This window comes from Tiliqua scincoides, chromosome 13 (genome assembly GCF_035046505.1).
Source record: "Tiliqua scincoides isolate rTilSci1 chromosome 13, rTilSci1.hap2, whole genome shotgun sequence".
NCBI classification, from domain to species: Eukaryota; Metazoa; Chordata; class Lepidosauria; order Squamata; family Scincidae; genus Tiliqua; species Tiliqua scincoides.
Genome location: NC_089833.1, coordinates 3,518,911 through 3,546,254, shown reverse-complemented (window position 1 = coordinate 3,546,254; position 27,344 = coordinate 3,518,911). Strand labels below are relative to the sequence as shown.

At 47.6% G+C, this 27,344-nt stretch overlaps 1 protein-coding gene across 2 annotated transcripts in view; it reads left to right on the top strand.

Annotated features, from left to right (window-relative positions):
- Positions 1–27,344, top strand: part of CFAP70 (cilia and flagella associated protein 70) — a 43,594-nt gene that overhangs the window by 2,749 nt on the left and 13,501 nt on the right. For both annotated transcript variants that reach the window (XM_066640373.1, XM_066640374.1), the window contains exons 2-18: positions 6,858–6,978; positions 7,751–7,937; positions 8,506–8,604; positions 9,626–9,705; positions 9,999–10,175; positions 10,329–10,511; positions 11,664–11,758; positions 13,547–13,646; positions 15,745–15,897; positions 17,318–17,467; positions 18,949–19,029; positions 20,396–20,487; positions 21,722–21,782; positions 23,029–23,220; positions 24,191–24,322; positions 24,675–24,800; positions 25,694–25,827. In XM_066640373.1, coding sequence (XP_066496470.1) covers positions 6,898–6,978; positions 7,751–7,937; positions 8,506–8,604; positions 9,626–9,705; positions 9,999–10,175; positions 10,329–10,511; positions 11,664–11,758; positions 13,547–13,646; positions 15,745–15,897; positions 17,318–17,467; positions 18,949–19,029; positions 20,396–20,487; positions 21,722–21,782; positions 23,029–23,220; positions 24,191–24,322; positions 24,675–24,800; positions 25,694–25,827 — 2,123 coding nt within the window. In that variant the 5' untranslated portion in view covers positions 6,858–6,897. The remainder of the gene's footprint in view (positions 1–6,857; positions 6,979–7,750; positions 7,938–8,505; positions 8,605–9,625; positions 9,706–9,998; positions 10,176–10,328; positions 10,512–11,663; positions 11,759–13,546; positions 13,647–15,744; positions 15,898–17,317; positions 17,468–18,948; positions 19,030–20,395; positions 20,488–21,721; positions 21,783–23,028; positions 23,221–24,190; positions 24,323–24,674; positions 24,801–25,693; positions 25,828–27,344) is intronic.

Sequence of the window (27,344 nt, the reverse complement as noted above, 5' to 3'; positions counted from 1 at the left end):
GAGGGGACTGTGTGATGCCCTGAAACGAGTCTCTCCTTGCCCAAAATCTCGGAGCAGAACTGAAAGTGGCCAACACTGCCCCCAACTGGAAAGTACAAGACATTACAATGGCATCCACCGCTATCACCATCACCACCCCATCCCCATGCTAACTTTTGGGCCGCAGTTGCCCAGCGCTAGGTGGGAAATGATGACCATGACCCACAGCACAATGGGGATCATGGTCATTATTGCCGCCTAGCTTTGGGCATGATGTGGACATTTCCACGCAAGGGTAACTCAGGTGGACTGTGGATAGATGCAGATGCCTTGTGAATGCCCCACAAGGAGAAAGTGAACTAAGTATGACAATCCCGAACTAAAGCCCCTGCCCAAAAGCTCTGCATTCAAGGGAAACTTGGAGCTCCTTGTAGAGCTGCAGCACTGAACTGATTGATCCACCCGGCTAATCAAGACAAACCATTTGATGACAATGATGCCCCAGGTCAGCAGGCAGTCAGCAGAGTGGGCAGAAGGATGTGGGTGCCCCCCTGTGTGGGTTTACCACATTGGTTAACCTCATGATTGGGCCGGCCCTGCTTCTCTGTCTTGGAGAGCTGCTACTCTCGCCAGCCAGAAAAGCCAAAATTGGTAATCCCCTACCACCCTGACAATCCTCCCCACTGTATTGCCTTTTTCTATTGTTGTATTGTATCTTCTAATTTTTTTACTCTATTTTAGATTGTGTTTTTATTTTTAATTTTTAATCTATAAATTGTCAGCCTCCTTGGGCATCTGCTTTCAGCGGAGGAAAGGTGGGGTAGAAATCTTTCAAACAAACAAACAAACAAATAAGGCAGCTGCGGCTGCACTTTTCAAAAGGCTCTGGTGGGGAGGCTCTGCCTCACCTGCCTCACCCCACATGGTGGCAACACCTTTTGAAGGAGTCCTGTGGGGAGGTTCTGTGCTGCTGCCATGTGAGATGAGGCAGGTGAGGCAGAGCCTCCTTGCCGGAGCCCTTTGAGAAGCGCCGCTGCTGTGTGAGGCAGCACCCTCAACCCATGCACAGAGTAGGGAGGGCAGAGGAGCAGTCAGGTGGAGCATGTGGGTTTTGGGTGCTTGGGTGCCTCCCACAGCAGTAATGCTTTTTGAAGGACTCTGGCAATTTGGGGCAATTTTCACAATGGAGAGAGGTGAAAAGCAGTGTGCCCCAAGGATCTGTCCTGGGACCGGAGCTCTTCAACCTGTTCATAAATGACCTGGAGACAGGGGTGAGCAGCAAGGTGACTGAGTTTGCAGATGACACCAAACTTTTCCGGGTGGTGAAGACTAGAAGTGATTGTGAGCAGCTCCAGAAGGATCTCTCCAGACTGGCAGAATGGGCAGCAAAATGCAGATGCGCTTCAATGTCAGTAAGTGTAAAGTCATGCACTTTGGGGCAAAGAATCTCAACATACAGGCTAATGGGTTCTGAGCTGTCTGTGACTGTCTGAGCTGTCTGTCTTGGGGTGGTGGTGGACAGGTCGATGAAAGTGTCGACCCAATGTGCGGCAGCAGTGAAGAAGGACAATTCTATGCTTGGGATCATTAGGAAGGGTATTAAGAACAAAATGGCTAATATTTTAATGCCGTTGTACAAATCGATGGTAAGGCCACACCTGGAGTATTGCGTCTAGTTCTGGTCGCCACATCTCAAAAAGGACATAGTGGAAATGGAAAAAATGGAAAAACAAAATTTATCATTGTTGGGTAGAATAGCAACAGTTAAGTCAAATGTGCTGCCAAGAATATTATTCTTATTTCAGACAATCCCAATTTTATTAAAAAAGGTGTTCTTTCAAGATTTGAATAAAATGATGGCTAATTTCATTTGGCAAGGGAAAAAAGCTAGAATAAAGATGAAATTATTACAAGATGTGAAAGAACGAGCTGGTTTCGGAATGCCAAATTGGGAAATTTATTACTATGCAGCGGCATTAAATTGGATAAAGGATTGGGCAGAAGCCGAAAAATCTAGAGAGTTAAAATTAGAACTACACGATTTGCAGGTTGGTCCACATGCCTTTTTGATTTATGATAAAGCCAAATATCATAGTTACTTTAAACAACATCTGATAAGAAGAGCATTGTTGTTTGTCTGGGAACAAATCAGATATAAAGTTTACGAGAAGATTCCAAGATGGGTGAAACCATTAGAAATTGATACTAGGCCAATGTGGTTGCGAGGTTCACAGAATAGGAGATATGATGAATTATTAGATGAGAAAGCAGTTATGTACTCAAAAGAGGTATTGTGGGAGAAAGGGATTGAACTGGATTGGTTGACGGAGTTACAGATTAAAACAAGATGGTTGAAAGATAAAAAAGAAGGAATCTACCCAGAGGAGACGGAATTTGATAAAATATTTTTATCAAATGAGCAAAATTATATCAGAAGGATGTATCAATATTTGTTGAGTATGGAAATGGTAGACGAATCGGTAAAAGAGGTAATGATTATATGGGCAAAAAATATTGGACATAATATAACAATGAATAATTGGGACCAGCTTTGGAAGAGAAATATGAAGATAATTAAGGCAGTAACAATGAAAGAAAACATATACAAAATGTTTTATAGATGGTACCTGTCTCCAGATAGATTAGCAAAAATGTATCCCGGCACATGCGATAAGTGTTGGAAATGCAAAGAGGTGAAAGGTTTTTTTTATCATATGTGGTGGCTTTGCCCTAAGGCCAAAAATTTTTGGCAAAAAATATATAGAACTATTCAAATTATTTTTAATTGTGAAATACATTTCCAACCAGAACTGTTTCTCTTGAGTATTTTTCCTGAAAGTTATAACAATGATCTTAAACATATTTTGTTGTATGCAATTACTGCAGCGAGATTGGTGTATGCTAGATTGTGGAAGAACCCTGATACTCCCACTGTAGAGATGTGGATTGAGAAATTATATGAGATGGTTGAAATAGATGTATTGACGGAAAGATTGGGAGATGGCGAAATAGAGAGAATACAGAAATTGTGGAAACCATTGTATGAGTGGTTAGATAAACAATAAGTTATTCAAGGATGATAGGTAGGGAAACATAAGAGTATCGGCTACAGTTCTGCGATTTCCTGGTGTTTTTTCCCTTGTGTATTACCCTGTACATATATGTTTGTGATTTTTCCTGTACCCATGTCTTAAAGTAAGTAAGTAAGTAAGTAAGTAAGTAAGTAAGTAAGTAAGTAAATAAATAAATAAATAAATAAATAAATAAATAAAAAGAAAAAGTGCAAAAAGAGCGACTAAGATGGTTACAGGGCTGGGGCACCTTCCTCAGGAGGAAAGGCTACAGCAGTGGCGTAGCTGGAGGGGGGTGGAGCACCCAGTGTGGCAGGGAGCCTCAGCTCCGTTTTGCTCCCCCCCCGCCAGGAATGGCTCCTAAGGGAGGGGCCGCTTTGCCCGCCACGCTGAGGCTTCCCGCCACACTGGGTGCTCCACCCTCCTCTAGCTACGCCACCGGGCTACAGCATTTGGGCCTCTTCAGCCTAGAAAAGAGGCACAGGGGGCATGACTGAGACACATGAAATCATATAGAGGACGAACAGAGTGGACAGAGAGATGCTCTTTAGACTCTCACACAACCCAAACCACTAAAGCTGAGTGTTGGGAGAGTGAGGACAGACAGAAGAAAGTATTTCTTTGCTCAGTGTGTAGTTAACCTGTGGAACTCCTTGCCACAGGATGTGGTGATGGCATCTAGCCTGGATGCCTTTCAGAGGGGAATGGAGAGGTTTCTGGAGGAAAAGTCCACCACAGGTCGCTTGAGAGCCGGAAGTGTCTCTACAGGGTGGTTGCAGGCAAACCTTCTGACACCCCTTTGGGATTTTGGTCACGCCCAACGCCTGGCAGCAGTGTGTGGCCACGCCCACCATGCGCCGCTTTGCCCGTAACAAATATGACGGCCGGAAAGTCTCGCGAGACTTCCTGGACAACGCGAGAGTGCTGCTGCGTTGCCATGACAACAGAAGACGCGCGCTGGCAACGGTCGCTTCTGGGCCTCACTCTGCCCCCCTCAACCGGACAGGTAGGCGGCGTGTCGTGCCTGCTCCGGCTTCCTCGCCCGCCCCACGTCAGGGTGGGAGGGAAGTCGACAGACACCCTAAACCCCCCTCCCAGCCCCACTCCTTCAGCTAGACAGCTCCTCCCTCAGCCCCACCCCTTTTGCTGTTGAAGCTCCTCCCCTCCTAGACCCGCCCTTCAGCTAGGAAGCTCCTCCCCCTCCCAGCCCCACTCCTTCAGCTAGACAGCTCCTCCCTCAGCCCCACCCCTTTTGCTGTTGAAGCTCCTCCCCTCCTAGACCCGCCCTTCAGTTAGGAAGCTCCTCCCCCTCCCAGCTCTGCCCACTCCAGCTTGGCAGCTCCTCCCCCAGCCCCACCCCTTTTGCTGTTGAAGCTCCTCCCCCTCCTAGACCCGCCCTTCAGTTAGGAAGCTCCTCCCCCTCCCAGCTCTGCCCACTCCAGCTGGGCAGCTCCTCCCCCAGCCCCACCCCTTAAGCTATGAAGCTTCTTTCCTCCCAGTCCTGCTCCTTCAGCTAGGACGCTCCTCCACAGTTCCACCCCTTAAGATATGAAGCACCTCCCCACCTAGCCCCGCCCATTCAGCTAGGTAGTTCCTCCCCCTCCCAGTTCTGCCCTTTCCAGCTTGGTAGTTCATCCCCCTCCCAGTCCCGCCCACTCCGGTTAGGTAGCTCCTCCCCAGGCTGGTGGAGGGCAAGAGCCTACCTTTCAGGGTTGTTGTGCTGATGGTGAGGCTGGGCTATTTAAAACTTAAATGGACAGCAAGGGTTTGGAAAGGTCTCCAACAGTTGCTTAAATAGTTTGCCCTCCTTCTCCAAATTGCTTGTTGGCATCCTTCAGTCTCGGAAGACTATGGTATTGCACTCCGAATAGTGTTCTGGAACAGAGTGTCCTCTCCAGTGCACGAAACCTGGGTAAAGTAGGTAAGGAGGATAGGCTGTTACCCATGCAGCGAATCCCCCCTCTCCATGTCACTGAAATGGTCCAATGGAAAGGCAGAAGCCAATGTGGTTGGTTCCTTATAAATGCATACCTTCAGTCAGTTCTCTTTATATGCAAATTCACTTATCTGCAAGGGGCTGAATTGCCACCTACCTCTCTTGTTATCTGTTCTCTTTATCCATGAATCCTGTGCTGGTGCACTCCGGGCAGGGTGGGGAGGTGCGGGGCAGGGGGGGAATCTGCACAGTTATGAGCAGGCAGGAAGGGTTCAGAGAGGTGGCAGGAGGAGGACAGTGACTTCCTCACAAGCAGAAGGTAGTGCCTGTACCATACATGGGAGAGAGGAAAAGACACCTATACAGTATACAGCCAATAGAGATTGCAGCCAATTATACTTGTTTGTGTGGATTGGGTCAATTTTCTGCATCAAATGGGCATTGGTATTTGCCAATAGAGAACCGTCGGACACATTTGGGTCTGCTTCCAGACTTGCCCTGCCATCTGGGGCAGCATCTCAGGGACTCCTGCTGAACCTTCACAACCCTGGCGGAGATGAGAGAGTGGTGATGAGAGGTCTCTGGAAAGCGGCCTTAGGTCTACTATGGGGCTGGGGCAAGCGCAGGGAAGAAGCCAACACACTGGTGGTGGAGGAGGAAGGGTGAAGCAACCTCTTCCCCACTGCCGGCCTCATTGTTGAGCCAGTGACCTTCCCTTGGCTATGCAAACCACACGGAGACCTTTTTTAAAAAAATTGAAAATCAGTATAGAAATGACAAGAACAAATAAATAAAGTAGGACCAGACTTCCCTAAGCACAGCTGCCTCCCCCTAGAGCTTGCATCCTGCTGGATACTAAGCCAGACCTTTGGGCCATCTGACTCATATTGCCCCCTGGGTCTTTCTGGCAATGGCCTTTGGGTGGAAGCAGGAATCCATGATCTGGAACTGCAGGCAACAGATTGGCAGTGGACATCAGTCCATCCACTTGCCTCAGCTGCTTCTCCTTCCACTTCTTAGACTGGCAAAGAGAGAGGGAGACAGAGCCAAAGAGAATGTGTGTGGCTGAATGCTCTGCATTGATGCCGTCCTCTCCCCTACACATTTTCCTGTATTGCCTTCTTCCTTTCCCAGTCCATGGGGTGGGAGCAGCAGAGGCTAGCCCATAAGCAGTTGGGGGGTTGTGGTGCAGCACATGGCAGGCCATCTCAAGTGCTAGAATATCTTGGGCTGGCCCTTGGCGGAAGATTTCCCTGTATCTGGGATTTAAAATCCTTTTAGCTGGTGATTGAACCCAGGACCCTCTGCATGCAAAACATGGCACCTGCCACTGAGCCAGAGTCCTTCCTTCCTCCAGACCCATAATATGAAACTGCTGAATACAGAGTCAGACCAGGAGTGTGTTTCCCGCCTGGCAGCCTAAGTCTCAGGTCAACCCAAGTTACCAGTCCTGTTTCCTGAGACCCAGTGTACATGGAGATGCAGCACACACAGCATGTCACACCCTGAGCTGTGCGCCCTCCTCAGCAAGCCAATGAACTTCAGGCTCATTGGAACACATGAAACGAGTCCCGCTGCTGAACCGTCTTGGCTCATGTTGTCTGTCTGTGGTGGCTTTCCAGAGTCCTTTCGAACTCAGCTTGAGACATTTTTAAGGGAGATAAGATGGATGGACTTCTTTGCAAACCGTATGCTCTGCAGCTAAGCTCTGTCCCCTTCCCCAAAGAAGAGTATCTGAATGCCAGGTGCTGGGGGCCAGACCCTGTTCCTGTATTTTACAGAAGCATCACACTGGACACTGTTGGAACCTGTATGAGCAGGAAACCCCTGTTAAACCAGGCTGATTCAATTCGTTTTCCTCTTCCTTACAGGTTTATTGCCTACTCTGTTCACCAGCAGATTTTCCCTCTCATGGCTGCTGGGTCGCCTTCCTTTATCCCTTCAGAGGCAGCCAAACAAGTGAAGGTTGTGGTGCTGGAAGGGCATGACTTGGTAAATATCCCCCCTGGGAATGTTAAGCTCTCTGCAGTGTACCAATGTGTATTGTGCAGTGCTAGTAAAACCCACCATGAGTACGACAACATTGGTAAAAAGAGAGTGGGTTGGGTGTATTCTTTTTATTTCATGCTGTTGCTGATTCCTTCAGTCCTGCCCACATGGTGACATTTGGCAATAAATGGGACAGAACACATGGTCAAGATCACTTTGATACATGGCCCCTTGACACACACACACTTCACACTTCAGTACGTTTATTGACATGTTAAAAGTTTACAGAGAATAAATAGCATAATAAAATAGAACAGCTTTGGGAATGTTAACTTCAAACTTTGGCCTTAGAGACTACCGCTAAAAATTCTGCCACCAGATTGGTAATAGGAGGGGAATAATCACTGAGAAGAATTGGGAAAGGATCAACAAGGGAAACAGGAAGAGAAGAAAGAAGGCCCCTTGACACTAGCAAAGGCTGTGTACACCTTGCATAAAAGGAGAAATCATCCCCAATGCCTAAACTGCACAATTTAACATTTAACATAGAAGGAGTGCGGAAGCAGATGGCTGGAATTCCTAGTCAGTTTCATTCCATTTGTGGCTTCTGATATTCCTTGGTGTTAGTACAGGATGAATGGACATGGGGAACATGTAATCCAGATGTTGTAACATTTGAACCCATCCTGTCTCTATTAAGCTAACTGAATTGCAATCTCTCTCTCTCTCTCTCTCTCTCTCTCTCTCTCTCTCTCTCTCTCTCTCCATTTGATAGAAAGGTGTCAAGGGAGATGGCCCAATTACATTTGTGCGGGCCGAGTACAATGGTGTGGTCCTTGGGGACTCCCTGAAAGTGGAGGCTACCTTGGATGGAAATGTGAAGTATAATTTCACCACTTCCTTTGAATGCCACCCTGAAGGACCTCACTTCCTGGATGACGTTGCACACAAGCCGTTGATATGTGAGTCAAGTGCCTTTCTCTTCCATAGAGATTCTTAGACCAGCCACCTTTAAAATGGATCTCAATACCTGTGTTGGACTGGGGGACCCCCTGACTCCTTCTGTGTGAGAGTTCTCACAAGAACAATTAAAATGGTCTAAGGCAGTGGTTCCCAAACTTATCTGGGTCACAAGACCCCCGCAACCTATTCTTCCTGGCTCAGCTGGGCACCACCATCTTGGATCTTGTGAAATCTCACAAGATCCAAGATGACGGCACCCAAATCTGGTGAGAGTTTGTGAGATCTCATGAGATTTCAGGTAGGAAAAGTAGGAGGGGCCACTGGGAACATCCCACGGGGCCCCTGTGAGTAATGCCGTTGCAATGCCGTAAGGTGTCATAACACACTTTAGGAACCCCTGATCTAAGGTCTGGGGAACGTTGGAATTTCTCACAAACTTGTCAGAAGTTTCCAAGGGACAAGGTGGTGGTGATGTTGAGCATCACATGTTCCTGTTCTCACCATTGAGTGCTTCTATACCGTAAAAATTTCAGGAATTTCACTACATCTTATGTTTTGTATTCCCAGTCACTGTGACTGAAGTCTTGCCAAAGGAGAAGAAGCAAAAGGAAGAGAAGACGGTGATCCTTGGTCAAACTGTGATGGATCTCCTGCCTCTTCTGCAAGGTGGCCATACGATTCAATCTCTATCCTCTTCAGCCTTCTCCTTGCTCTGGCTCCTTTCAAGCCAGCATCTTGAAGCTTTCTCCTTGTTTCTTCCCCATTTCCTATTGGCGACATGTGCCTACAACCTAATCCTGTCCACCGCTGCTTGGGACAAAGTCTCACTGAGTTCAGTGGGCCTAAATCCCTACTGTAAGAATGTGCAGGATTTTAACTTTCAGTGCAATCTGCATGTGCAGCAGAGTGAAGTGGGAATGTGGTGGTAGAGTCCTGAGGTGTTTGAATGGACTGTACCACTTTGGAGTGCAAAAGAGGACTGGGTGTGTTTCACACTTTTTGCTGTTTCCTTATGTAAAGCAAAATTGTTGCATCTAGAAAACTAGAGTAGCATGGAGTCAGGTGGACCCTTCTTCCTAATGTGCTAGTTTTCTTTTTACAAAGGGAAGCCTTGCAAATATGATGCATCAACCTGTAGTCCAAATGGTGCAGTCCCCTCTCCCACCTTAGCGTTCTTTTTGCCACTTTATCCCACTGCATGTAGATCACATTACTGAGCAATGCCCGAGGAACATATGGGGTGATGCAGCTGAAGGGGCAGAGCTATGCAAATGGCTCAGTTCTCAGTGGGTTCCATAGAATGATATGGGGTAAATATGCTGCAGTGTGGGTCTCGTTGGAGATGAAACAAAAGCTTCCCTTCTTGCCTGAGACAAGATTGCCAGCAGAGGTGGGTAGGCTTAGCCCCCACTGCCGTGGAGCACAAGAGCGTTCCTGTGCTGATATACCGAGGGCACTCACTGTAGCAGGTAATTCTGGCTTTTCTGGAGAAAACTGTGCATGTGCAGAAACATTGACTAGACTCCTGCCTGAGTCTCTTCCTCTACACATTCCTCACTTCTCATAATGACAGGCATTTCACTAGCAATATAAAGAAAATATGTGACACTTTTTTCCTCATCCAGGAAGTTATTTTACTTTGTGACATCCTCGGATTCTCCCTGATCAGCTTTTAATTTCTCTGCAGGTTCCTGTGCATTTAATGCAACACTTCCATTGTATCCCATACCTGGCTCTCCCTTGGAGACCCTCCGACCAGATGCCAAGGTATCAAAAAGAGCGCGTATCTTGGATGACTGCAGCTTTGCGGAAATGCCCCGCAGGCAGGTTTACACAACCCACTTACACAACCCACCAAAAATCAGGTTGTGACCCGCCAATGGGTCCCACAGTTTGGGAACCACTGCCCTAGATTCTTTGAGAGATTCCGTGGCAGTTAACCTGGCATAAGAGTTTTATACTCCACCAAGGCAGCCCTTCGTTAAGGTAACCTAGATAGTGAAGGGTTCTAAAGATGAAAGCCTTTGTAAGTGAGTCCTGCATCTTCTCTCATTTCCCAGTGTGGCATCGATGTTACTGTATCCGTTCAGGAGAGTCTGCTGTCTCCATTTCAGCTGACTGAAGGGAATCTGTTGACAGTGACAGTGGAAGCAGCATACTCAGTGCCAGAAGTGTTTGTCCCCACTGGGCCCCAGCAGAACTACATGGTGGGCTTGCAAGTGCCTGCAGTAGCAGAGGTAGGTTAGCTGCTGTGGGTCCAACTTTGTGTGCCTGCTTTCCTCCTGGCGTGGCCCAGAGACTCACACAGCAGAGATTGAAGGCACTTCACCGTTATTATATAGTTTCTGGACCCCATAAATTAACAGGCATCTCTTTGCTGACTCTTCCAGAAAGAATGCCCTTTCTTGTTCAAGAATGGAATCCTGAAGCTCGGTGGCGAGAGGGAGCCGGTGCCTCGTCCCAAAAGATGGCCATTTGGCAACATCTTGGCACCCGGGGCGCAGAACATTCCAGAGTCGTTCATTGTGGGTGGAACTTATGAGAAAGAGGATGGAGACTTGAACACCCCTGAGGTGACTGGGGGCAGGACCAGGGCATGATGACTGCTGACGTGGTAGTCCCTAGACTCATCAGAATATCAGAATGCCCTGGCTGAGCCAGGTCAGCGGTCCATTTCTCCCAGATCCTCTCTCTTGGTGATGGCCAGCCAGAGGAGAGTGTCGAACCCTAGGCAGGAGGCGAACTTCTATCCCTGGTTGCAAGTCCAGGGTGCAAAACAAGCACGTTTGGATGACTGATTTAGGGCATAGCAGTAGCTCCACGGTGGAGGCCCTTTTTTGCATGTGGAAGCTCTCCATTTCAATCCCTGGCACATCTCCAGGTAGGGCTGGGAAAGATCACTGTCTGAAAATTGGAGAGCCACTGCCAGTCAGTTTAGGCCAGAGGTGTCCAAAGTTTTTGGCAGGAGGGCCACGTCATCTCTCTGACACTGTGTTGAGGACCAGGGGGGAAAAAAAGAATTAATTTACATTTAAAATTTGAATAAACTTACATAAATGAATATATTCTCGAGGCGTAAATTCCTCTGTATTTCTTTGCCTGATCAGTGATTGGTGGCTACCCTGAATGTTTTAATTTTGTTTTCTTGTTGGATTGTTTATGCTAATAAAGGTGGAATGAATGAATTAATGAATGAATTAATGAATGAATATATTAAAGATGAACTTATATGAATGAATGAAGGTCTTGCAATAGATCAAGGCCTATAAAAGGCCTTGTACAAAGCAAGGCTGGCCTTTCCTTCACTGTCACTGCTGCATCACAGATGTAAAACAGCAAGCAGTGGAGGGAGCCCTCATCCTACAGCTCATGCAAGATGTCAAACAGTTGCTCTCACGCTGAGAGCAGTTGCGTCAGGCCAGTGCGGGCTCCAACAAATCTCCGGAGGGCCAGAGGCTCATTGGAGACTGGGGGCTCCCTGAGGGCTGCATTGAGCGGCCTCGAGGGCTGCAAGTGGCCCCAGGGCCGGGGTTTGGGCACCCCTGGTTTAGGCAACTTGTGAGCTAGATGAACCAAAGATACGGCTGTGTAGGAGGCAGCTTCCTATATAACCTTTGATTTAATTGTGGATTTCTAGGTGCAGAATTTGCAGCACTCTGGAATGGCACTTTCCTAGACCTCCTGAACTGTGGTCTCTTGTTTTGTTCTTTTAAATTTACTTCTAGGAAAGGGATTTAAGGATCCAGGGAGAAACTATAAAGAAAAGGATCGTGTGGGACTTGGAAAGGCGCTGTTACCTTGATCCTATAGCTGTTGGCTGGTGAGAACACGCAGGCGATTCTCTAGGGGTTGATAACTTGGGGTTAATCAGTCCGATGGCCAGATGATGAGATCTGCCTTAGTACACTGGCTGAGGGAGTGAATTGGGAGCCTTGCCGAAGCCCTGCTTGGTGGCTCTTGGATCTGAGACTGGGACCCAACTAAAGCCTGCCGCAGAGATGACTTGAACAGTGTATATGAAGCTCTTTGAACCCTCTAAGCTTGCAGTTCTATACCTGGGTGTGAGTCCTATTGAACTTAATGGGGCTTTCTTCTGAGTAGACATGCCTAGAATTGTGTGCTGGATCTCTCTATATCCCACCTTCAAGGCATCCAAGGTATCGGCCTTTTACTGTCAATTAAATCAACAATGAACAACTTTTTAAATGGCTGTGGTGGACAGTAACAAGCTTGGAGGAGATGGTGGAAAAAAGCCTTAGGTGCTCTGTCTCCTGCTATTGTGGCTGTTTCATCAGCTGTTCTCTGAAGGCTCCTTAACCTTAAGGGAAAGTAACCTTAAGGGAAAAGTAGGGACCCCCCTGTTGTAGAGGTGCACTAGCAACTAGAGCCAAGTAGCACCAGCTGTGTCTGTCCCTGGGAGCATTGCATCTTAAGAATATAAGAACAGCCCTGCTGGATCAGGCCAAAGGCCCATCTAGTCCAGCTTCCTGTATCTCACAGTGGCCCACCAAATGCCCTGGGGAGGTAACAAGAGACCTGCATTCCAGTGCCCTTCCTTGCATCTGGCATTCTGACATAGCCCATTTCTAAAATCAGGAGGTTGCACATACGCATCATGGCTTGTAACCCATAATGGATTTTTCCTCCAGAAGGTCCAAACCCCTTTTAAAGGCATCTAGGCCAGATGCCATCACCACATCCTGTGGCAAGGAGTTCCACAGACCAACCACACGCTGAGTAAAGAAATATTTTCTTTTGTCTGTCCTAACTCTCCCATCTGTGCCTTCTCATCTGTAATCTTCTCATCTGTGCCTCTGGACACTCTGCAGTTTCTGGCTCTTCCTGGTGGCACGAGTGGCTTATGAAGACTGTGAGGCAAGGAGGAGGAGAACCCAATCATGATAAATGTCCCAGACATTGGTGTTTTACAAAGAAGTGTTCTATCTTAGGACTTTGTGCTTGTGTCGGTTGCACTTCAGATTATTGTAACAAATCAGTGCAATCTGAAAAGCAAGTACAGGGCCCCCTCAGTATCCATGGGGATCGGTTCCACGACCTTTTGTGGATGCTGAAATCCGGGGGGGAGGCATGGTCACAGTGCTGCAATAATTTAACACTGAAGGCCGCCCAGACGTGCCCAGAATCCACTTCCAGTTTGCACCAGTGACTTCCAGTCGCATCCAGGAGAAGTTTTGAGGCATGGGGAGGTCACCTCCAGGGCACAAACGGAAATAGCCCTCACAAACCGGAAGTGGCTTCTGGTCAGATCCAGGAGGCCCTCTGAGGCGCAGGTGTATCTCTATGGTGCAAGACCCAGGTGTCTGGCACTGATTAGACATCGGTTAGATGTTAGAGCTGCGACCGGGTTCAGTGTAAAACCAGTGTCAGCTGAGATTGACCCCCCCTGAGGCATGACCCACCCAAGATGTTCTGCCCTTCTTCTTTGAGCAGACTGGCTCAGCACATCTGCCCTGAGTGAGGAAGTGCCTCCTGGGTACATTTTCAACCCCCTTCCTACCACATGATGAACACGTCAGTAGTTGCCCTGAATGTCCATTGATATTATTTGGGTTACAATAATCTGTCCTTGTTTTCCTCTATGGCACAGCTTCAGGAAGCGGATTGCGGACTGTCGCTGCTGGCCTGTGGAAATCACCAGGGTGCCGGTTGTCGCTTCCACCAAAGCAAAAGGAGGGAAAGCAGATAAGGTAAAATGCTAGTTGTGTTCAGGTGAGGGAGGGAGAGAGGTTTCATTTTATTGAAAGTACCTGGCTCACGCTCTTCAGCCTCCAAGCCTCCCAAAAAATCAAATAGCAGCTCATTCAAATAAAAGGTGTTGGGTTTTTTATTTCATCTTAATGGCTTCTTCTGCTCATAGGATGTTGGCTCTCTTGGCCACTGTGAAGGTGCGGGGGAGGGGGGGTCCAGTCCCATCTGGAGAAGCATAGCAACAGTGGCACTTTGACCTGGCTGACTTTGTCATTATCTTCTTCTCTCCCTCCTTCTCCTGCTCACATTGCATTTGACATTTAATTTTGAAAACATGCTTTGTTAGGCTTCTTCATTATATGAGGACGATAGTAGTAAGTCTGAGAAAAGCTTGTGGCTTTGGAAAGAAAAGGTTCAGCCTTCCAGGGATAGTCATGGGTCCAGGTGGTTGGGGCGCATCAGACCTCCTGAAATGATGCATATTGTTAATATTTATGTCACTCTGAACAATACGAACTATTCCCTCTCCCCCCTTGTAGTCTCTTCAGTTATCTTACCCAAGGCTGCTCTTGTCTTGTCCATGGAAGATCCACAGAAGACACCTGAGTGGTTGTGAGTGGTGACTCCCTGTGAGCTGTCCATTCGTAGAATCATAGAATCATTGAGTTGGAAGGGACCTAATAGGTCATCTAGTCCAACCCCCTGCCTTAGGTAGGAAATCCTCTTTGAGCATATCCAACAGGTGCTTGTCAAGCCTCTGCTTGAATATCTCCAGTGAGGGAGAATCCACCACCTCTCAGCAAACCACCCTGACCGTCAGGAATTTTTTCCTTCCTATCCTTTCTTCCCCTTCTTCCTCCTCACTCCTGCAGTGTATGGTCCTCCTTCTCCCTCCACACTCTGGCTCTCTCCTTATCCTGCCATCTTTTCCATCTTCTCTGCCCTCAACTTTGGCAATCTCAAGGTCAACCTCTGCCTACTTCCCCATCTGACCATGCTTGATCGCTTAGCAACTTCTAGGTGTTTTCCTGACTGCCTATGGCCCACGCATGATGGAATATCTTGACAGCATATGTTATAGACTGCCTTCTCCTAGCTGTCCAGTTATGAGCTCCAAGATCCACTGAGGGTGTCCTCTGCAATGATGCCACTTGTGTGTTGGCATCCTTCAGTCTTGGAAGACTATGGTATTGCGCTCTGAATGGTGGCTCTGGAACAGAGTGTCCTCTCCAGTGCATGAAGCCTGGGTAAAGTAGGTATGGAGGATAGACTGTTCCCCATGCAGCAAATCCCCCCTCTCCACGTCGCTGAAATGGTCCAATGGAAAGGCAGAGGCCAATACGGTTGGTTCCAGCGGCGTCACAGGAGTTGCCAGAACGTGACTGTGTTCAGCCGTGAACTGCCTCAAGGACTCCGGCTCCGGATTTTGCCTCGAGGTTGACTCCTGAAGCCTTTCCATAACTGGATGTAGCCACAAGGCAGTGAAGGTTTGGGATCAGAGTTTTCCTTCTCTCAGATGAGCTGCCTTCCCAGGCTGACGAGTCCCATCTACCCGGTGGCTGTTTAGTCGCCTCTTACGACAAGTACAGCCAAACTGAGGGCCTATTCTTATCCCCAGCCCCCAGGGGAATGATGCCACTTACACTTCAAGTTAATTGTGCTTCCACAAGGAGGCAAAGAGGCAATTTTGGCAGTTGCTTCTCTGCCTGCAGACTCACCAGAATCCTAGAATGAGGCACCTTTCAGAAGCTTTCAGAGACTTACCTGGTGGGCTTAGGGCCCAATCCTATCCAATTTTCCAGTACCAGTGCAGCTGTGCCAATGGGGCATACATTGCATCTTGTGGTGGGGCAACAGTTGCAGAGGCCTCCTTAAGGTATGGGAACATTTGTTCCTTTACCTTGGGGCTACATTGCGACTGCACCGGTGCTGGAAAATTGGATAGGATTGGGTCCTCAGTCAGGAAATGGCAGGAAACCTTCACTGAATATGATTAAATATTATTTTCCTGGGTTTTCTCCCTTCCTCTTTGCTGAGCCTTTGAGATTCGGCCTGCTGGGGACAGCTGTAAATCTAAATCAGTACATCGATTTCCAGGGAGGAGGTGGTGGTGGAGGTGGAGACGACGAGCCAATTTCCTTCCACGGCGTGGCTTATGTCAACCTAGTTCCTTTGCTGTATCCTGGGGTGAAGCGTATTCGGGGAGCGTTCAAGGTGGTAGCCTATCATGACAGTGAGGTCTATGAAAAGGTAAGAATGCATACTGTGCAGATTGGTACTGCAGGGGTCAGTGGGCCTCCCAGGCATGGATGGGATGGTTGATGGGCAGGCTTCAGCTTACCCCAGGCTATATCTTGATAGGTCAAGGACTCTGAGACTGAAGACAGATGCAGTTGTTTAGACACGGAACACCACTAATGTTAGTAACCCACGAACATTTGTAGTAGCACATAAACCCTCCTGTTGGTCATCTGTGATCTAAAAAGAACATATGGGAACCAGCTTCATAGAGCTTCCTGGCTTGATTGCCTGAATGCCTGATGGCCTTGGTTGCCACAGGCAACCAAGCAAAGTGGATATGAGCAAGCCTACAATATTTATTAAGAGAAGTCACAGTGAGGGAGTTGAACTGAAGTTTGAGCTGAAACTTAAAAACTGGTCCAGAGAGAATTTGTCAGTGAACTGGAACTTAACCCCAACCAAAGATTCTATGGTGGTGACAGTGGCAAACTTCCTTTTCCACCACCATTGTACCTCCACAATACCATCAAGTGGAGTGCAACACAGTTTACCCAGGGCTGCCCTTGAAGACTGTCTAGAAACATCAGCTGGCTCAGAAGACATAGTCTCATGTGCTTTCTGTTGCCTGTTAGTCTGAATACACAACACCTGGGGATCTGCACTGCACTGGGATTGCTCTAGGATCTGCAGTGGCTTCCAGTTTGTTTCTGGCCACAATTCCATGTGCTGGGTATGACCTGTAAAGCCTTATATGACTTGGGAGCAGGATACCTGAAGAACCACCTCGTCCCACATGAACCTGTTCACATGCTGTGCTTTTCATCTGGGGCCTTGCTATGCATCCCACTGCCCAAGGAGGCATGGCTGGTGAGAACACAGGGCAGGACCTTTTTGGTAGCAGCTCCAAATTTGTGGAACTCGCTCTCCTGTGAGGCCCATTTGGCTTCTGTGTTGCCTGTTTTTAAATGGACAATGAAAACTTTTGTTCAGTTTAACCTTTTCTTCGGTTGTGTTGTTTGACCACTCCCTACTGTTTTTTCTTATTGGTTGTTTATTTTTGACATTTTAAATTGTGTTTTATTGTTTCATCTGGATCATGAGCCACCTTGATAACGCTTAAATGTGGTAGAATGACGGCTTATAAATATTTTATTTATGTATTCATTTATGTAATAAGTAGCATAAGTGGAATCGCACCCTGGCAAAAGTGTGGGAGACTTGAGTGATTCCCTGCTTCCCAGGGAAATTGCACAATGGTAATTGCTGCAGGCCTTTAAACATGACTTTATCACTACGGGATGAACCCATGGAAAAAAGTCACTACGGGATAAACCCAAGGCTTTAAAAGGAGCCCTGTGTTTCCCATGATCTGAATTCATTGTAAATTGCACCTCTGCTTGAAGTTTCCCTCTGTCGTCTTTTGTTTTAGACCAAGTGTCTCTTCAGCCTGTTCCGTGACGTTGGCCACCAGGCAGTCCTCAACAGGCTTGGGCCAGTCGGAATGTACACTCCCATCACCAAAGGTATCCTTGGGAAGAACATGAAGGAGGAAAAAACTATTAAAGAAGCAATGAGAAAGGTGAGCGTGGAAAGGAAGGTCAGCCACAGTGGCAAATGAGAAGCCGTCATGAAGAGTTTGTAGAAGACATAAATGGATGGCAGACCTGGAGGAAGGGCAGAGACTGGGGGTCAGCTTCATACCGCCCATAGCAGTAGTGCCCATGGCTGGTTTGAGAGGGCCTTGCAGCACCTCACAGACAAAGTGATCCCGCTGTTCTACAATGTGTTCAGTGCTAAATCAGGTGACCTACTTACCACAAGCAAGAGATCTGACATGGGTGAGCCTTGACCTGATGAGCCACCACCTCTAAAAGCAGCTGATACCACCCCTGGCTTAGAGTAGGGTGGTTGTTAGAGGGAGCAGAACCACAGAGCTTTCCACTGGAAATATGACTAGCTGTTGCCAGTCCATGACAAGGAAGCCCTCAAATAGTTATCAACTACAGTGCTTTCTGTGGAGACGCCTGTCCTGGCAGGAAATTTGGGCTGCCAACCAGTTAAAACATTTTGGGTGGATTTGTGATCTCTTTTGTTAATTAGTTTCACATCTGTATTGCCCTCACCACTCTGTTATGGCTTCTGGGCACATCTGTTTGAACTGAATTCTTGCCAAAGCCTCTATATTGAGGTGACTTTTTGTAATGCTGAAGGAAATGTGGAAATTTTGCTGTGTTGTCCATCAAAGTTGGCGTGTGTCAGCCGGAAGGCCCCCTTTAATGTCATTGTTCTTCTTCTCAATGGCAGCCGCCTGCCAACACCAAAGAAGCTGCAGTGTTCAGCCCGCTGATAAATGTGTGCTCCCAAATGAAAATTGGCCCTTGCTAAGTAGTCTGCGAGGGCCGTGATTTTCTGACCTCCTGCCTTGAGGGGAATCCCTAGACATATCTCTTGCTTTGCCATGGAAGCCCAGTGCATTGCTTAGCATTCAGAGGCATGTCCCAGACTGTGCCACTCAACTCATAATGAGCGGCAGCTGGACCTTTAGAGCTTTACGGCGGCTCTCTGTGTCTGCTGAGTGGCCCTGAGAACACCTGTCAGCTGGTGGGACCAGGGCAGATCAGTAGTGGTGGGAAAGCTGCCATTCAAGCAAATTTGTCCATCATTGCTGATCTTTCAGTTGCATTTCCAAGGAACCCCAGGGACACAACTCTGAAACCGACCATTTAACCCAATCAAAGCTTGCCATCTGTGATGCTTTGGATAGCAAGTTTGCAGCCTGACTTAACCTGGGTCAGAGTTGCTCTTGGAAGCAAGCCATCATTTTCAAAGAATCAAAGGCTCCAGAGGGGGGCAAGGTGTCTTAGGCCCGTGGTTTCTGGTCTGACTGAAGCTGTATCATGACTGTCCTAGGGCTGCAAACCTATACTCAGCTAGGAGTAAGTCCCATTGAACTCAGCAAGGCTTCCTGCTGAGTGGGCGTGATTACGATTGTGCTGCATTTCTGGTGTTCGACTCCTATTTGACTTCTGAGGACCATATTTTGTATTTTTTTTTAACTAGGTGTCCACTGTTGTGCGACAACAAGTGTCAGAGATTGCAGTTGAAGCGGCTGTGTCTGTCTGCCAGAACCTGGAAGGGCAGGTAAATATATTCCGGAAATTGATGGCAGGGCAGTCATAGACTCTGGGCTGGATGCAAGACTGAAACCTGTTTTAGATGCGGATGCTGAGCTACATCAAATGATTGTATGCTTGTATGCGTATGATGTGGTGGTGTCAGAGCAGTGTACTGGGGACATTTGCATGCAGTGCCAACAGAATTTGGTGTTCCATGAATGAGCCCTGTGCTTTGCAATCCTGGTTTGGAGACTCCTCAGAAAAGGACGATTTCTATGTCATACGGAGTCCTTGGGTCAGCTTGACCTGAATGGGCATCTCCATCTTAAATCTGCGCTCTGCTGCCTGCTGACATGCCTGTTTTTCTCCAGGGTTGAGCTCCATGAAAAGCAATTCAATCATTTTTTGCAGCAGAAGTGGACTGTGCACATTTCTGATTGGCCGTCACCTGTTACTTCTTCACCTTTTCTAGACTAGCTTTGTAATTTGATTTTCTATTTTAAAATATCCTATGCCAAATTTAATGTTGACAAAGTAAAGCTTCAATGTAGCCCTTGACAGGAATGAGGTTTTTGCTGGCGTTTGATTTAAAGGCGGGCAGACCAAGATTCTCACCCAGGTGGTGTGAGGGTGGTCGAAAGGTGATTTTAAACTGCCGTTGTACAAATTGATGGTAAGGCCACACCTAGAGTATTGTGTCCAGTTCTGGTCGCCACATCTCAAAAAAGACATAGTGGAAATGGAAAAGGTGCAAAAGAGAGCGACTAAGATGATTACTGGGCTGGGGCACCTTCCTTATGAGGAAAGGCTACGGTGTTTGGGCCTCTTCAGCCTAGAAAAGAGACGCTTGAGGGGGGACATGATTGAGACATACAAAATTATGCAGGGGATGGACAGAGTGGATAGGGAGATGCTCTTTACACTCTCACATAACACCAGAACCAGGGGACATCCACTAAAATTGAGTGTTGGGAGAGTTAGAACAGACAAAAGAAAATATTTCTTTACTCAGCGTGTGGTTGGTCTGTGGAACTCCTTGCCACAGGATGTGGTGATGGCGTCTGGCCTGGACGCCTTTAAAAGGGGATTGGACAAGTTTCTGGAGGAAAAATCCATTATTGGATACAAGCCATGATGTGTATGCACAACCTCCTGATTTTAGAAATGGGTTATGTCAGAATGCCAGATGCAAGGGAGGGCACCAGGATGAGGTCTCTTGTTATCTGGGGTGCTCCCTGGGGCATTTGGTGGGCCGCTGTGAGACACAGGAAGCTGGACTAGATGGGCCTATGGCCTGATCCAGTGGGGCTGTTCTTATGTTCTTATGTTCTTAACTTTGCGTAGGATTTGAGCCACTGTGCTGAAAAGTGTCCTCCTGTGTGTCTTTACAGCAATATGCAGAGGCAGGAACATTTATCGTCATGGAGTTTGTGCTGGACAAAGCGTTGGTGCCCAAGCGTCTGCCAGAGGAACTTGCCAGCCGGTGCGCAGGGGCAGCATTCTTGTAGTTTCTGTAAAACTTCCAGCACATTGTAAGGTGCTTGGTAGACTTTCTGGATGGATGCGAGCCAAAGGCCCAAGTCCTAAGCAACGTTCCAGCGCTGGCATAGCGGTGCCAATGGGACGTGTGCTGCATCCTGCAGGGTGGCTCTCCTGGAGGCCTCTTCAAAGTTCCCTTACCTCGGAGCTGCATTGCCCTTATGTCTGCTGGAAAGTGGGTTAGAATTGTGCCCAAAGTCATTCAAAGGCAGCATGAGCAGTGTGGACTTTGGACCAGGCCCAGGAAGAGAGAGGAACACTACACAGCACTGTTTCAGAGGCTGCTGAGTTTGCTATCTTGACGCATCCACCTCTGGTTGCTTCTGTAGAACCCTTTAGCACTGCCAATGCATTGCATTTCTGCAGTCAGTGAAAGCAGCATTGAAATGTGATTCTTCTTGGCATTGAACATCCCACTGTATTATCCAGCAATAGGCAAAATCCTTACTCAAACCTAAGTCCAGTTCAGCAAAGCTGTTCATCAACCACATCCTTCCTGCAGCTTTTGTCCTTTTTATTGCTTCCTGTTCTGAACCTCTGGTGGGAGATGAGTGATGAATTACCTCTGTTCCCTGTAGTGGGGAAAGTGGGCAACAATTCTTGGTTTTCTTTTGTCTTTTTTCTTTTCTAGCAAAATAGCAACGTTTGTTTTCCCAGCAACTTTTGGGTTCAACCAAAGTAATGAGTACCTGTTCAGCAACCTAGTTTTCAAGTGGAGCAGATTCTCAATTGAGCAAAAGGCTGACGGGAGAAGGCCTGACTCCCTTCCACAGGAGCCAAGAAAAGGGCCTCGTTCTCGCTGGGAGGGAAACTCTCATTTCTGGGACTGTGCCATGTCACAGCCCAATCCTACCCACACTTTCCTGGGAGTAAGCTCCATTGAATCTAATAGGACTTACTCCTGAGTAGACATGCCTAGGATTGGGCCCTGAGTCTCCAAGGGCTGGGGACTCACATGACAGAAAACTCCTTCTTACAGAATGATTCCATCCACATCGAAAACTAGCATATCAGGAAGGAAGCAAGGCAAGAACCATAGGGCAGACTGAGTCCTGATTGCCTGATTTACATTCCTTTTGCTTTTTCTGCATTCCCATCTCCCCAGAACACATACCTGTTGTAAAGACCAGATAAATCACTTGCTCATTAGATCCCTCCTTGTCTCCTTTGTCATACAGGGTGAGAGAGATGATTCCTTCACGCCCTCAACTACCCCGCAGGACTGCAGGAGCAAAGAAGGTATGGATCAGGACAGGTGTATTCCTAGGGCAATGTCTAACCTACATGGAGAAGAATACAGTCTAAATTCTTCCCCATGTAAAGCTCAGTTCTGCAACTTGCATAGATGATGCACATTTGCATAATTTCTGTTCCTGTGTCTCATGAGTTTTGGCAACTTAGCATAAAAGGATGCAGGTTTGGCTAGTCATGGGGTGCTAAGAGCAGCACTGGAACACTGACCGCTGTTGACCCTATTCATTCCTCCCCTCCCCCATCTGAGATTTCAGCAAGCGTTGCCCATGTGTGCTTTCAAGCTAACTTTTTCCCATCAAAGAGTCTGATGGGAACTTGCTCTTGTAAAAATGGAAAGTGAGATTCTCAGAGAGCCCAAGTTCTGTATTGGACATCACATTGTACTTCATGCTCTTGCAAAATTGCAGGGAATTACCTGAATTGCTTGCTCTTAGTGTCTGCCAGGACTAAAGCCAGAAAATTTTGGTTCTGCATGCTGCTGTCCTGTGCGTGAGCAACCACTGGGTCACAGATCTGTGTTGGTGAAGCGTCCTTTGCTGGTGAAGCGTCCCAGGCTGCATGTGGCCCTCCCTGACTTTCAAGGACTCAAATGGCCCAGGAACTTTGGACTATTCAAGATGTGATGTTAGATGCCTGAATGTCTGGTTAGGGGGTTATTTTTACAGGGAAACAGGAGCTATATAGGGGTCTGATCTGGCCCGGGACTATGCTGCAGAGGTGTTTTGCCCTTCACTTCTGTGTTGTTTTATTCTTCTGCAACCCCTCCCCCCCCCGCTAACTGCTCTAGCTGTGCTAGAGGTCCATGCTATGGCCCTGATCCAAATTAGGAGGCCCATAACTGTTGTTTTTCCATAAAAATAAGCACCAACTAGACAAAATTGTATTTAACGTCTCATTCAGTTTTAGTTCTTTGGGCAGCTAGTGTAACTGATTCCTAATTGCCAGCCAGCATTTGCCAAAGCCCGAGCACTGCTATCTCTTTTCCCTACCTGGGTGCTTTGGTACCCTTACGGCAACAGCTCTCCATGCTCGGATGTACATACCTGTGAATTTTTGTGGGTGAAGTTGCAAGGATATCTGTAGCAAAAGGTGTATGTATGAATGGGTATCTTCCTAGTAGTGAACAACAGAAACTATTCTTTGCAAGGGGGTTCAGGTTGTCTGTCTCGAAGTCCTTCCTTGGCCCTTATTTCTCTCTCTCTCTCTCTCTCTCTCTCTCTCTCCTTTCTAGGCAGTGGAAGATTACCACAAGCAGATCACCAGCATTGCTGAAGCCATTCTGGATGAGTATCACGAGCTGTTTGGAAGACAACTGACTGAAGGGTTTGTCATTGACAGGGAGACTATGGAGGATCAAAAGTGCCAGCTCAACTACGAGCTCAACAACTCAGGGAAATATTTTGCTTTTAAGGAGCAGCTCAAGGTATCAGGTCCCTTTCCCACTTCCCCATTATTATTCAACTTCTGGGCATTATGGCTTAAAAAATTTAAAGAACTAATTCTAGAAAAATTGAATTGCTTCATCCAACCAATGAATTGTTGTAATGGAATGTAAATAAGACTGCAGTCCTAGCCACACTTTCCTGGAAGTAAGCACCACTGAACTACAATGAAATTGACTTCTGAGTAAATATGGATAGGACTGGGCTCTAAGTGTGTGTCTTGCTAATAACTGAGATGACCCCAGCTATCAGTTAGAGACCCAGTAGCTGCGGAGATCTGTGCCCTTCTGCTGTGCAAGAAAGAACACTCAATCTGTCACTGCTGAGGCAAGGGGAAGGGTATTCTCAGCCCTGTTCCCGCCTTCAGAGAGGAGCAAGGGGGAGATCAGCTGCCCCCCCCCAGGCACAAAAGAAGTAGCTGCAGGAAGCTTGCTTCCTCTCTCCCTGCTGGCTGCTGTGGAAAGGAAAGATGCTTTGACCTTTGCTCCCACCCAGAAGAACAAGGGCCACTGAGTAATCCTATTTCTGCCAAGTAAGGAAGGACAGCCTGGCTGCAGCCAGATGCCACTGCCTGTTACCAGGTCACTGCTTTCTATTTAGGCACTGTCAAAAGCTGTAGCGTAGCCAGAGGTGAGGGTGGCACCGCAAGTACTGCAGGTGATGCGTTGTGGCGTCTACAGTACTCACCACGTCACCCCCACCTCTGGTTATACTATTGTTCATAAGCCCTTGTCCTCCCCCCCCCCTGTGACTCTCTTGTTCTTCTGAGACTTCACTTCACTTGAGGCTTTGGTGTTTCAAATGCCACATTCCTCTCAACCCTAATTAACCTAACAGATTGACCGAGTTGGACCTTTCCGAACACTTTCTAGCCCCTCTTCCCCAATAATGGCAGCTTTTGGGTTGCTTAGATCCTGCTGGTCAAGTAGCAGTGTTGTGTGTTCCCTGCAGCATACCGTTGTGAAAATAGTGCGAGAGAAGTACTTGAAAACAACTCCCTTTGATAACCTGGACCAACTCCAAGCTTTTCTGAGCGAGTTGTACGTGTACCTGGTGGACCAGATGCATGTTGCCTTGAATCAGGTAGGTGAGGTCAGAAGAGCAAGCTGTCTCTTTGAGCCCCTGCTTGTAACACTGGATTATGTAAGTCAGATTTTGTTGCTGGAGCTGTTGTTGCATAATGGCTGGGGCAAGCATCGCTAATACTCTGACTTGGGGTTGCAAAATGTACTTCTGGAGCTTCTGGATAGAGGATGATGTTGCAGGGGCTTGGGAAACTTGGTTTTTGTACAATAATTTCAAACTCCTTGGGAGATGCAGGGTGTGGGGGTGTGGGTGTGTACTGACAATTCCTTGAAAGGGTTAAATGTGAGCAGTGTCCCCCCTGCCTTGTTTGATTGGTACAAAAATCCATTTTGTCCTTGCCCTTGGACAGGTGCTGTGCCAGCAAAGCCCCAGTCCTCCTCTTCCCACCTTCACCACCTCGGAGCAGCTCCACCTCTTTGCTCGTGAAGCTGAAGTCAACGGAGACTATAACTTGGCATCAACATACTACCAGGAGGTGATGGAACTGCTCCTCCTCCTCTTCCTCAAGCAAAACAGCCATGGAACACAGTCCCTTGCCAATTTCAAGGCGGAAAGAATTAGGAAGAAGAGCTTTTGTTTGGCTTTAAAAAAAAATTATCCTGATGCCTTGGTTGAAGCTAAAATCTTGTAAGAGGGGCACCTTGCCCTGAGGGCGTCAGAGTCTTTCAGGGCTGGGGGCAGAATGTTGGGTGCCAGGAAAGATTTGAACCAATGCACCTGATTAACATGACCTTGGAGAGATGTACAATGCATGTTTACTAAGCATGTAAGTAGCTCTGGTAATCAAATTGGCAGTTTTAGTGTGTGCATTCTAGCTTCCTAGGATGAAAAGTTAGCAGTGAAGATGGTAAAATCATACCTGGACTGTACCACTTCCGATTCCTGGCAAGGGATCACATGATTGAACGCTCTGTCATAAATTTGCCACACACAGAAAACTAGCATACAAGGTTTTTTTAAGTTTAGATTTCTCCCTGAAATGCTTGTTTTCTATGTGCAGGGCTTTAGCCTTCCCATGGATAAGTCAGGCTGTTTCCCCCAGCTGCAGTCTGACATGGTGCAGTCCAGAAGCAATTTTACCACCTCATCGACTGTGATGTAGACTCCATTGTTTGAATGGGCCTCGAAGAATATTTTTGCCATCCAAGTTTATAGCTTGATGGTAGATCACCTACTCTTACTGCAGAAGATCCCAGATCCAGTCCCTGGTGCCTCCCAGTGGGACTGGGAAAGACCCCTGTGCAAAACCCTGAAGAGCTGCTATCAGCCAATGAAGACAGTATTGACCTAGGCAAAGCGGCCTTCCCCTTAGCAGGCACTCTACATGCTTCTGTGACCTGACTCTGGTAATGGTGTTTCTGTGTGCAGAGATTGGCTCGTGACCGCCAGGACATCCAGAGCTGGCTGGATTATGGCGCTTTCTGCCTCCTGATGGATGACAACCTCAAAGCCCAGGAGTGCTTCCGGGAGGCGGTTGCTCTGGATCCCAATAACTTGCCCAGGTATGCCTGGGTAAGCTGGGGAAGAGATAACTGACCCCGTTCAGACATTTAGCATGTGCTGACAGTAGCGGAGGAGTGATGGGGCACCTCTCCCCTCGACCCAAAGTATTCAGTAGGGGTCAGAGGGCATGTGTGCATTCACATGATTTCCCTTCTCTTTTGAAGCATTTGGATCTGTGTGTCAAGAACCCCTGCCATACGGTGTGTGCAGTGTATAGTGTGAGGAAGGAGTGCTTCTTCTCCACTGTGCCCAGCCTGTTGCCACTGGGCTATATCTGAAATGGAACTGTGTGTGTGTGTTTGTCACTACGTGTCTGTGTCATTTCAATAGTCCCAGAACTGCATCTCGGTCTCGAGGTTCATTCAGAGGCTGGAGTTCAGCACAGGTGAATATCTAGATGTTGAATCAGCCCAGTGCAATGTGTAGTAGCACAGGACACGGGTTCCTGAATGGGATTCAAAAGCATTGACATCTGCCCGCACCCAGAGCTGTGAGAAATTCCAGCGGCTCAGCATTACCTGGATTTGGGCTTCCTTGGAAAGAGAGAGCATAGGAGACTTGCAGCATCGCTGTAATACTAGCTTGATTGACAAATGGAAGTTGCTCATTGGATGGAGATGGATAGCAAAACCCTCCTCTAAGCAACAACCGGCTACCTGCATTTTAGGGATCTTGTGTAGCTCCTGGGGCAGTGGTGTAGCTAGAGGGGGGTGCAAAACACTAAGTTTTGTGTTCACTTCCGTTTTGTTCTGAAAGGTTACAAAGAGGAGGGGGAGGGGTTACTTGCACACCATGCAGAACTTAGTGCTTTGCACCCCCTTTAGGGGGCATTGCTGACTGCCAGCTTCTTGTCTTAGCATCCATATCTGGCCTCAGTCTGTCTCTTCCAAAAATTAACCAGCACCTGCTGTCTTTGTTTTTTCACTGACCACTCTAGTGGTCTCTCAATTAGAGATTATTTGGAATCACATCAATCTTTCCAAAGCAGAAATACTTTCAATCCTTTCTCACTTGACCATGTTAAAAAAAAAGAAAAGAAAAACAGCAAAGTTTTGTGGTTCTGTCAAGACTAAGAAACTTAGGCTGCAATCCTAACCACACTTTCCTGAGAGTACGTTCCATTGAACAAAATAGGACTTACTTCTGAGTCGATCTGGTTAGGATTGTGCCCTCATTGTGACAAGGAGTTCCAATGGCCACCATCTCAGAGTCGGCCCGAGTGTCCTGGTGCTTGAGGCAGTGTGTGTCAAATTCTGCTCTCCTCCCAACCTCTCCTCTTTCCATTCTCCGGTTTGGAAAAGGGCAAAGGGAACAGAACAGGAGAGGAAGAATGGAAGAGAGAATGGTGGGCTAGAACAGCAAACACTCTAGCCCTCCATTCTCCTCTCCTCCACACTTCCTCTTTTTGCTCCCTCTCTTGCTTTTTCCAGTCCTGGGAGTAAAAGCAGGAGGAAGAAAAGCAGAGGCATTTGGATGTATGGAGGTGGGACCTGTCCTGCCAGTTTGCTCCCTGAGG